At 35.4% G+C, this 11,760-nt stretch overlaps 1 protein-coding gene, 1 long non-coding RNA gene and 2 other non-coding genes across 6 annotated transcripts; 2 read left to right on the forward strand and 2 right to left on the reverse strand.

Moving 5' to 3' along the window:
• Window positions 1-8: 8 nt before the first annotated feature.
• Window positions 9-127, reverse strand: LOC113475378. Its single transcript, XR_003397135.1, has one exon. It is a non-coding gene; the product is annotated as a 5S ribosomal RNA (ribosomal RNA).
• Window positions 128-498: 371 nt separating this feature from the next.
• Window positions 499-617, forward strand: LOC113475377. The gene has a single exon (XR_003397134.1). It is a non-coding gene; the product is annotated as a 5S ribosomal RNA (ribosomal RNA).
• A 303-nt stretch (window positions 618-920) lies between these two features.
• LOC113475376 lies at window positions 921-4,056 on the forward strand. 2 transcript variants are annotated; one of them, XR_003397133.1, is made up of 6 exons: window positions 921-1,217; window positions 2,025-2,082; window positions 2,245-2,304; window positions 2,360-2,392; window positions 2,958-3,023; window positions 3,768-4,056. It is a non-coding gene; the product is annotated as an uncharacterized LOC113475376 (long non-coding RNA). The 2 variants fall into 2 exon arrangements; XR_003397132.1 differs by lacking the exon at window positions 3,768-4,056 and having other exon boundaries at window positions 924-1,217; window positions 2,958-3,447.
• An 815-nt stretch (window positions 4,057-4,871) lies between these two features.
• On the reverse strand, window positions 4,872-11,530 carry LOC100176642. Of its 2 annotated transcripts, XM_002120084.3 has the most exons (9): window positions 11,261-11,528; window positions 10,749-10,832; window positions 10,001-10,156; window positions 9,276-9,371; window positions 8,803-8,838; window positions 8,327-8,410; window positions 6,784-6,921; window positions 6,139-6,240; window positions 4,872-5,335 (listed from the first exon to the last, which is right to left on the reverse strand). In XM_002120084.3, exons 1-9 carry the CDS (start codon window positions 11,307-11,309, stop codon window positions 5,016-5,018), a joined length of 1,065 nt encoding a protein of 354 aa, XP_002120120.1. In that variant the 5' UTR covers window positions 11,310-11,528; the 3' UTR covers window positions 4,872-5,015. The 2 variants fall into 2 exon arrangements, with proteins under 2 accessions (XP_002120120.1, XP_018672097.1); XM_018816552.2 differs by lacking the exon at window positions 9,276-9,371 and having other exon boundaries at window positions 11,261-11,530.
• Between the last annotated feature and the right edge of the window lie 230 nt (window positions 11,531-11,760).

The following is an 11,760-nucleotide window of genomic DNA, read 5'->3' on the forward strand; positions in this document are numbered from 1 at the left end:
ACGCAAAACGCCTACAACACCCGGTATTCCCAGGCGGTCACCCATCCAAGTACTAACCGGGCCCGACGTTGCTTAAATTCCCAGATCGGACGAGATGGGGTGTTCTCAACGTGGTATGGTCGTAGGCGATGATAGGACGTGAAGTAGCGCATTTAATCGTGTACAACTGTGACGTCACAGAGCCAATATAGCAAACGCTGTTCGTTAGTCTCAAACACCAAAAGCTCGATTTAGTCGGTAACAATTTGGATATGTGTAGCATATATAGATGCATCAGCATATGAACAGCATGTGTAAGTAGGTATTAGTGTTTGGAAGACACGCTACGTAAAATACTGATAACATGAATCTCCCATTCAAACTATTGACACAGGATAAAGTAAGAAGTAAACTAAATCGTGACTTTCTTCTTTTGCTGCAAAAATCGCGTATTTGCATAACTGGTTTGTGACGTCACAGTTATACGCGATCAAAAGCGCTACTTCGCGTCGTATCTTCGCCTACGACCATACCACGTTGAGAACACCTTATCTCGTCCGATCTGGGAAGTTAAGCAACGTCGGGCCCGGTTAGTACTTGGATGGGTGACCGCCTGGGAATACCGGGTGTTGTAGGCGTTTTGTGTTTTATTACAACCACAATACATTTCAATGAATGTTCGTTTATCTTGCTTTACTTACGTAAACAAAGGCATTTAACCGCACGTATGACTTTATACAAAAAAGACATTATTTTAACGCGGTTATGATATAGTATTGCGGGACATGATGGAACACCTTTAGCACATAATACCCAAATACCCTGATCGGGTTTTAAACAATCAAGAACGGTCTAAATGGGTCTTGAGGATAAAAATTTTGTTCTTTGTTTACTACCAAATGAGACTAGAAAATAGAATGAAAAGGTGTCCCATCTTCCCTATCCTACTGTATATATATTTTCCTTTGGCGCTAAAAAAACAGTTTTTCAAAACATTTTTGTCGTGTGTAAATTATTATACGGGGAAAAAAAAAACAATTCTTACAAAAATCTACGGAAACACTATAAATTCCAAAGCAATTCTTAAACAGTGTCGATTCCCCACTATGCCCCGCTTTTCGCTGATTGCCTCGCTTACTTAACACTCTAGTCGACTAGTACCTTCTAATGCATGGCAGTTGGACCACACGAGGTAGTTGGTTGAAGTTTGTTCTGCATTGGGATTATTTCTGCTTAAAGTTGAGTATTATTAAATCAAATTTAGTTTTTGCTTTATATATTATCCTATATATATATATGTATATATGGTTTTCCATACAGCGTTATTAGCTGATAGATTATGGCAATCTACAATTTATTAGTACTGCTATTGAGAGTTTTATTAGTATGTTGTTTGCATATTACACTGTTCCTATTTAGAAATAATTCTTATTTTTAGTTACCTTTATCAGTTGTTGCGTGACGGTACATTTTGCTTTACCACGTCATTCGCGACGTTACGTCGAAATTACGTTAGTTTAGGCGTTCGTTACGTCACAATATGTAAATGTCATTATCGCGTCGCTATTATTACGTCATAATTATGTCACCACGCTCACGACGCCACAATACGTTTTTTATACGAATGCCTTTCGCGACGATTGTTTCATGGGGCCCCATGCGCATTACGTGATCGCACGGCACGTTACATATTCGTTCTGAATTAAATTTTATTTAATTTGTATTTTATAAAATATATGTTTGTTCTAATTTCTATTTTTACTAATTCATATTTTTCTAATTTATATATTTTTCTTCTACTTTTATATTTATTCCAAATTATATTTTTATTTATATTTATTCTATTTTGTATTTTTTTTATCTGTTTTATATTTATTTTAAGTTATACTTGTTACTATTCATATTTATTCCATTTTGTAGTTATTCTATTTTATTCTTATTCTAATTTTATATTCATGCTATCCACACACAAAAGAGGCAAGAAAATCCTAAATATGGTAAGCTATTTCACAATAGGCATTGTTACGTACACAAATCTTTTCTAGATATTACCAAAGATGTGACGTCACGAAGTGGTGACGACACAAAAGAAGAACTCACTTCGTAAGTTATTTTGTAACTTTCTTTATCTTCGCGTGGCCTGAAAACGACAGTCGTTAAACACGGGTGTTCTGTTTCATACACCTCGTGGCCACTAGAGAGTTACCATGGATGTTACTTTGTTGGTAATGTTTTTCCGCATGGTTGTATTTTTGTTAATTTTAGGTTTAGTATGTGACGTCACAGAGGATCAACCGGTCAGATGCGCGTCATGCAAGAATAAAGGTGACTATGTCGTAATAATATACTGAGGGTGTTTTAATGATTTTTTTTGTTACAGATAATTGAAGAAGGAACAGAAAATAAGCGCAAGGTATTATATTACTAATGTATTGGTGAGCAATTACCTGTAACTTTTATTTTACTTCAAAAACTTTTCTTATATTGAAACCGACATAATTACTTCTAAGAATGTTATGGTAGGGTGGGAGAAAATGGGACACCTTTTCATTCTGTTCTCTTGTCCCATTTTGTAGTAAACAAAAACATTCCTTACGACTCTCATAGACCGTTGTTAATTGTTAAAAATTTGATCAAGATATTTGGATGTTATGTGCTGCTGCAGGTGTCCTGTCTTACCCCAACGGTACTACATAAATTTGGTTCTAATTTGAAAACCCAAATCATTCTCATTACATATAAAATTAAAATTAAGTTTATGCATTGTTTGAATTAAAAGAATGTAGGCTATTTGACTTGCTTTATCTTCGGGTTTTTTCATTGTTTTTATATGTGGCGGATAATTTGACAACCGATTAGTGACCACTGGGTTTGAGCAAACCACTCCTCTTGCCAGATTATACGAGTTTCCATGTATGTTGCTTTGAGGGGGTAGTTTAAACTCTATTCTATTGTGACTACAATTTACTTTTTTGCAGACGAAAGTAAAGAATAGACGAAAACGCTGTTGAAGAATTCATGGTTTGAAGTTTAAGGTTTATAAAGTATGAGTTGTGTGTTTTGATATCTGTTTGTTTGTATGTGTCGGTTACTTTAATCTGCTGGATCTAATGTTGCCAGCAATTTTTAATCAGTCACTATCATAGTGCATTTTACATATCTATGAAATACATACAAAAAAAACTATGGCGAACATCTTGCTGGATAGATTTTAATCGTTTTTCAGTTTTGAGTCATTTTTTGGCGTTTCTGTACGATTTTAATAGATTGTTGGTACACAAATACTCAAGTAATAACAACACGCAGTATAATATGCGCATAAACTCCATTCTCACAATAATTCCCTCTTCCCCAATTTTATATTTAAATTTAAGTTAAAACAACAAGTTATAGTAATATTAACGCACAGTATAATATGCACGTTAATGCTGTCTTTGCATTAATCAAATTTATTTCCCAATTTTGTACTTAAAATTTAGGTTAATAAGTTATAGCGTATTTGGGACGATGGCCACGTCTCAGTTACGTTATGACTTCGATTCGAAGGGTAAAAAGACCCTGAGTTCGGTGCGGTTACGTTATTTGTACTGACTGAGTTATGTCGCGGTTCGGTTGTTGCGTGGACGTCGCCGCCAGTGATGCTACGCTAGATATTTAGGTCACTGTCACTACAGTGATGCTATACGCTCGGTCATTTAGGTCACTGAATGCGGTTCGTAACAACCTGACGCAGTTTCGTAGCGATCGGTGCTATGCGTAACACCCGGACGATATTATATTGTGTTTAGTTACGACGAGAGTATCGCGGTAACAACATGGCGTCTTACTGGGTGACAGGGACAAACAGGGGCAGGGCTGTTGTTGGCTTAGACTCCTTGTGGTCGGACATTCATTTGTGTTATGGTGTACACTGCATGTTCAGCCATATATTTTCTGTAAATATTTCAACGATTATGTTCGCGTAAACTAATTTTTGGTAGTGTCCCATTTTTGTATGAATGAGCTGTTGTGTACATTGTGTGTTTTGTCACTTTTTCTTTGTGCACATTGTTGTATAGTTTTTGTCTTTTTGTCGGTGTGTGTTTGTGTTTGTTGTGCACGGTGTGTGCATTTTTTGTCTTTTTGTCTATAGGGTTTCTTTAACCTGCATGGATTGTCTATCCCGCAAGGGTTTCTCACCTTAGAAGTAGAAACCCACTACCATTGGCTGGGGGCTTGTCGTGCCGTAGTGGCTTTCCACCAACGCCAGCCACAATTATGAAGGTATTTTAATCATGTTACTGTTTTTCAGATGGCAAAGCATTCTGGATCCTTTCAAATTTTTTTTTTATTCAGTATATGTAAATGTACTACTGTAATATTCACAAGTTATAAATAAACTGCATATTATTATACATTTATCATGTAATACTCAATATAAGAAAATTGTCGTATATGAGCAGAATATACCTTCCGCACGTGGGCAGTAAAGATGTGTGAAAATAGGTTCAGAGATCGCCTACCAATGTCTCGTATTATTCATGTATTCAAAACGTTTCGTCATTTAAAGTTATTACACATACATAACATAACACCGTTGTATTACGTTGGCATATTACGTCTACCTCTTGCCAGAGTTAATAGGTTCGAGGCTCGATGCTGCTACCACTGTGGACGTGTGGATGCTTGGGCAAGACACTTACCGCAAAGTGGTTCCTGATAGATTTTCAGAGTTGTCAAAATTGCACTCAAAGAATATTTAAAAAACTACATATATTTTAAAAACTACTTATACGAGGTGTAAGAAACCTAACACACCCGTGTTATAACAGCGGTCGTTGCCACGGGATGATATAAGTTAATTCATTCCTATAAACTTAAGTGTTATTTAAATTGTCGGTTTGCTGGACGAATCCGCTTTTTAATTGTTTTTATTTGCGATAAAACGCCATACCAAGCTTTGAATATATAATTTAAAATAGCCATTCAAAAGCAAGACCAGCAAAGCTTTTAAGCTTGTAAATTAACATAAAACTAAAATGTCTCAGTTATAAGTCTTAAACTTTAGAATCGTTTGAAAACGTCACTAATAATGCAATAAGTACAGCAGAAAATATTGACCACAGCGAAGCATGAATTCTGGCCACGCCTTGCGTCGTATTATCTTGCTGCTGTATCTGAACAGTAGTCTGTATTTCCCATCCCGCTGTCGTGTGATCTTGGATACTTGTACGATCATTTTGTACTTCGGTAATCGGAACTTCGCTAGACGTTGTACTTTGAATTGTAGAAGAACTTTCGTTTTGTTGCGCAATGGTTGAACCAGTTTGGGCAGTGGTAGTCTCATACTTTACCGGGATGACATTGTTGCAGTAATCTAAACATAGCATTGACTTAAAAACCCCTAAACGTAAGTTTACTTTGATAGATAAATGATGTTTTTATTCTCATTCCAACGACATCATATTTTTTTAAAAGATTATTAACTTAAACGTCGGGAATTCCATAAAACGGATTTGTGCCCACACGTTTTAAACTTAACATGATAACATCAGGTTAGGGTAAGTTTGTTCATGTTTTTTTTCTATTATATCGCATCATTAGGTGGTAAACATGAAACATTTGTAGAATATTATAACCATTTTCTGACTACACAAAAGAGCCGTGTTAATTATTTTAATGTGAAATATGGGATACTATAAGCTGTGCGCCGTGGCAAAATGGTTAATTTTCCTGCCTCTAAACCATTTGACAAGACATTTAACGACATTATTTTCTTTAACCCAGTGGTTACTAATGGGTTGTACAAATTATCAGCCACACATAAAAAATTAACAAAAATAACCTACAAAGTAACAAATAACTCGTAAGCTGGCACGAGGTGTATATGAAACAGAACACCCGTGCTATAACGACTGTTATTTTTCGGCCACGCGAGGATAACCCACGTTACATTCATAAATTATTCTTATATTATAGTAGGGTGGGGAAAGACGGGACTTTTTTGTTCTATTTTATTGTCTTATTTGGTAGTTAACAAGGAACTTTCAAAGAATCATAAAACCGCATCCTCACGACCCCCATATACACCATTGTTAATTGTTTAAAACACGATCAGAATATTTGTAATTTTGTGCCAAAGATATCTTCCCCACAGCACTATATAAGATAGTAAGATACCTCCGTGACATGAAATAATGCATTCCCTCATTGTACTGCCGTAGATAACCACGTTTTGTGATTGTGTAGAACAACGTCTTTGCACCACCTCGGCAACTCCAGCTAAAAAAAATCATATTATTATTTAATGAAGTGTACCGTATTACATCATATTATAAGTTGTGGTAGGGAAAAAGATGGAAAAACCTTTAGCACAAAATATCCAAATATCCTGATCGTTTTAAACAATTAACAACGGTCTATGTGAGTCGTGAGGATACGATTTAATAATTCTTTGAAAGTTCTTTGTTTACTACCAAATGGGACGAGAAAATGGAATAAAAGGGTGTCCCATCTTCCCCGATCCTTTTATAAGTCATATACAATAAGTTTTTATTATGTAAGTCTATTCTGAACTCGTATTATATAAGTCTATTATAAATTTTATATTTTTTTAAATACAATAGCGAAGATAAGGCTAATTAAAACAACAAAGAGATGCCCATAAACACCTGTGTTATAAATCTATAGGAACACCCGCGTCCTAACAACTATCATTGCCCCGCCACGCAAGGGCAAATAAGTTACATTCATTCATTGATATATTTTTATATACTCGTTTAAATTTTGCATTAATGTCATTAAAAAAAACAAAGTGTATTTTACCTTCAGTTGTCGACACTCTGGTCACACATGCAATGGACCCAGGGGGGCATGGAAGAGAAAAATGTTCAGGATTGTCACTACAGCTAGAGTTCACCGCTGTGATACATTGGTAGCATCCATTGATAAGGTGCGAAATTTCTAGAATAACACAAATTGTACAAATTTTTAGCTGGAAAAAGATTTTCTTTTTCAAACTGAAGAAATGTAGTTTTTTTTATTTAGCACAAAATGTCCCACATTTCGTGACTGTTTTTAATAATTAACAACTCTTTTAAGAGGTATAGTATATAGGGTGGGGGAAGATGGGACGCCTTTTCGTATTATTTTTTTCGTCTAATTTGGTAGTAAACAAAAAACTTTTGAAGAATTATAAAACTATATCCTCACGACTCTCATAGACCGTTGTTAATGTTTAAAACACGATCAGGATATTTAAATATTATGTTTTAAAGGTGTTTTGTCTTCCTCCACCCTACTATATGTTCAATAATCAAACTTTTACATTAATGACTGTCACCATAACTGAGTAGACTTTAAAATGTTTAAAAGAACTGGAATTACAACCTATGGTAATTCAAACACACGCAACTATAATCCGGCATTCCACAAATAAACATAGTTGACGCGTGGTTTATAAATACTTAATCGCTATTGTACAGCTGTGATACCAAATACACAATTCCCAGGTACGCCCATGTACCAAACGTGAGGAGAAGTTGACGCGCCGACCACGAGGAAATGTTATAAAATCACCACCCATATAACTCGTTTATTTTGCTCTCGAGTAAAAGCGAAATTTCGGTTCTATTTTAAGAACACAAATTTTCTCCACAGTTCGCGCCATCAGAAAAATGGAGAAATTGCTCATTCGGTTTATGCTTATCATGCACGCCTTAAGGTTATGAGTTGCGGCTGGCATACGATAGGGCCTGAGTGCTTTTTCAATTGGCATAAGAGCAATATTCTCACAATTCTCGAGTCTGATGGGCGTTTGAAATCTTAATACGCAGCTTGGCGTGGTAGTTAAGTGGCAATGTGGTTCATATCAGTATAGCGAATTTTAATATGCGTTACTTTTTAGGCATTTAGAACCATTTACGTTCGGGAGAAATAACGTAATGGCCCTGACTATAGAAATATGTTTATATGTCTTTTAACCTTTAGCCGACTGTGTATCTATACAGCATTCGTTAAAACGTTTTCAGTGCAGAATACGGCGGTCATTTTAAAGTAAGAAACAACGATAAATGTAACTGGGCTAAGATGGATATGGTCAGTACATAATATGTCATATTTCTAATCTTGTTTAAACAATTAACAACAGACTTTCAAGAGACGCGATTATACGGTTAAATAAAACGACAGTCGTTATAACACGGTTATTTTGTTTCGTACACCTCGTGTCAGGTTTCAAATTTCCATTTATTTAACTTTGGAAGTGATCATTTTTCGGGTAGAATTTTTTCATTTTTTATGTATGGCTGATAAACTAGACAACCCATTAGTGGCATCTGCGGTTGCAGCAAATGAGAAATATAAATACCTGATAATGGAATTGAGTTTGATTCTGCTGGGCTGCTCTGTTGAGGGTTGGACACCCCGCATTTACTGTGAAGAGAAGTTGAACCTGATACAGAATAATACATTACCATTGTGGGTGCGTATGTGTCCTTGGGCAAGACACTTAACAGAAATTGGTCAAACCCAGTGGTTACTAATGAGTTGTTCAAATTTTCAGCCCCCCCCTCCCCCCAAAAAAATTACCTACAAAGTTACATACATGGGGAATTATAAGCTGGCACGATGTGTATGAAACAGAACACCCGTGTAAAACAAACAAGCAAGTTACATACATTTAGTCATTTTCGGTGCAATATAGGCGGCGGTGATTTTCTCAAAAATCTAGTATTGGGCCTAATTATTGTGGACAAATGTACAGCAGTAAAAAAGAAATGTGAGCCAATATATTATAACATGTTAGACTTATATGGAGTTTAGTAAATGTTCGAAAAATCTTACCTCTTTCAAGGGTGCAGTTCCCAAAGTTGCAGTTGTCTGAAAAATTATTATCAATTTAGTTTTTATTATTTCGCTAGGTATATATATACCCTTAAACTAAGTATGTATTTTCTCTTTTCAAAAAAATCGATTTCACTTTGCCATATGTGCCATCTTGCCCCACATGTGCCATCTCCCCCCATGCGTGTCATCTTACCTCTATATGTGCAATTCCCCCACCATACGCGCCAACGGTATGCTGTGTATATTAGGGCGGGGAAGATGGGACACCTTTGTCCTCCAATTTACCATCCCATTTGGTAGTAAACAAAAAAAAACTAAATCCTCTCAAAATAAAGCATATACAGAGTTACCTCTTCGGCAATTTAAAAGCGGCCTTAAGGTGTTTGAAACAGACCGCAGATGTTTTAACAATGTTATTACCATCCTACTTTCTCATAAATAACTTTCATTCTCATATATAGGCTTACTACCTGTATTGCATATATCCCAGCACAAGTACGTGTCGCTATCTATTTCCACTGCTGGAGGATTTTCAGGTAAACATTCTCTGGTTAATAGGTTTGTACCTATAAATGTATAAAACACTGTAGAGTAGGGTGGGGGGAGATGGGACACATTTCATTCAATTTTCTTGTCCCATTTGGTAGTAAACAAAGAAAAATTGAAAGAATTATAAAACCGCACCCTAACGACTCCCATAGACCGTTGTGAATTGTTTAAACCGAGCAGGATATTTGGATAAAATGTGCTAAGAGTGTCCCGTTTTGCCTCACATAAGTTTGTATATGGCTGTATATTATCTGCAATATTACAGTTAGTTCAGTTACAAAACATAAAAAAATTACTTCGTTACAAAACTTCAATGCTTTATTTTATTTTATCGTAACGTTTGGTAGTATACAAACAACATTTTTAGCATAATATAAACGTAATATATTAAAAAACGTTTGGGTGTATCCATTCTATACTTCACGTTACTTACAGCGCCTATTTGTTTTTTTACGAAATAAAAACGAATTGATTTTGATTATAGCCTATACTGTAGGAGTTTAATTTAGAGAAACTACTGTAGGAATTTGTTTGGCCTATTTAGAGAAATTTAGTTTAGCCTATACTGTATAGGAATTTGGTGTACGAAAAACATTGTTTTGTAATATCAAGTTGTTTTTTATAAACAAATTTTCAAATTGCTTACCATTTGCGAACACCTGTCTCACTGTCGAGCAAACAGTATTACCCGGCGGGCACCGAACGCCGTCAAAGATACTGAGATTTGAAGTTTCACATGATGAAGTGTTGTATTCAGTGGAACTTGACGAATGGCTACATACGTGACAAATACGAGGGTTTTCTGCGGCAAAAAAAGTTCTTTTTTAAAACGCAACAGCTCTTATAAAGTAGCATTATATACTTGATTTGTAAAACAGCTCCATTGGTATTTATTTGCATTTATATACTGATGTACACATTACGACGTTCAAATGTCAGTATAGGACATCGTTACGCAAAGAATTAAATGCCATGAGAGCTATTTTTATATAAACTAAACTTGTTTAATCCTCGCGTGCTTTGGCGGGCAACGATAATCGTTATAACACGGGTTTTCTGTTTACGCAGCACGTGCCCCGCTTTAAAATTACCACATATGTAAAAAACAATGTTTAACTATAAAATATACACATAAGCATCATATAAATTCTACATTTAAAACAAAACTGGATAGATTTACTTAATTCATACACCACACGCACAAAATAAAATGAAATGCTTGCTATAATATTAAGCTGTATCACTATGTTACTTACTTATACGAAAATAAATGCCCATACCGTCATATAGTATAGGTCGTAGCCTTTGAAAATAACGAAAAGCTGTTAAGATTAAAAGATAATCTTAAACGCTTAATAAAGATAAACTTTAAAACCGGATAAAGGATGTTTTACCGGCAGGTGGGGAAATTATTTCTTCTTCTTCTGGTAGTCGAATATCCAATGTATGCGGGACAGACGCTGCAGCTGCAACAGTAGCTGAAAAAAAGATATTTTTAAACTGAGTTACAAAGTGTATAGCAGGGTGGGAAAAATTGGACATGTTTAGCACATAATATTTAGATATACTGATCGTGTTTTAAACAATTAGGAACGCTTTTTTGCAATCGCGGGGCCACAGTCATATACAGTATAATATTGTAAATATTCTTTGTTTATTATCACATAGGTCGACAAAAAACATGTTCCTTTTTACTCCACTCTAATACTATATTCAATAATTTGTACGCTGTTTTTTATTTACAAAGTATATATGCTACAACCTGTAGACCAGCATTTTGGCTCAAAACACATGTGCTAACATTGTTTAGGTATTTATTATTAGATTAATTTGTTATAGCCTATATAAAACGTCGATTCATGTGTACCTATAAATTTTGCATCTTAACCATACATATATACCTTACCTGCTAAAAACGTACGGATAAAAAATTCTGGTGAGGCAGTTAGCTGCATCTTGTCAAGTTCTTCCGATACGAATTTGATATATTTTCATCTCACGTTTCCCTAACCACGGTGGCCTGGGGCTAAACAAGTCACATGCTGCTCAATTTAACTGCGGGAAAATGTGTATAGAAGAAATGCTTTGTATATCCGATGGCCAAGGCCTTCCTAAAGTTTATGCCCTAATCCTTTGAAATTATTGGCTGTTTTCATGTTAAGTTTGCCCACTACTAATCCGACTTTATGCCTGATTCGAAAACTTGGTATAAATAGCAACTATTTCTAGGTAAGTAAGAGCGCTTCGAGTCGAGTTAGTCAACTATCTATTTATATTTAAAAAAACGTTTTGCTGAAATGAGATATGTAGGCTACGTGTTTTTATTTGCGGTAAGGCGCCAGGTTCGTGTGTTTTCAACCATACGAATAATATAGGCATGTGACTTACTTCTTTGCCTTTACGCAC

This window comes from Ciona intestinalis, unplaced genomic scaffold (assembly GCF_000224145.3).
Source record: "Ciona intestinalis unplaced genomic scaffold, KH HT000295.1, whole genome shotgun sequence".
NCBI classification, from domain to species: Eukaryota; Metazoa; Chordata; class Ascidiacea; order Phlebobranchia; family Cionidae; genus Ciona; species Ciona intestinalis.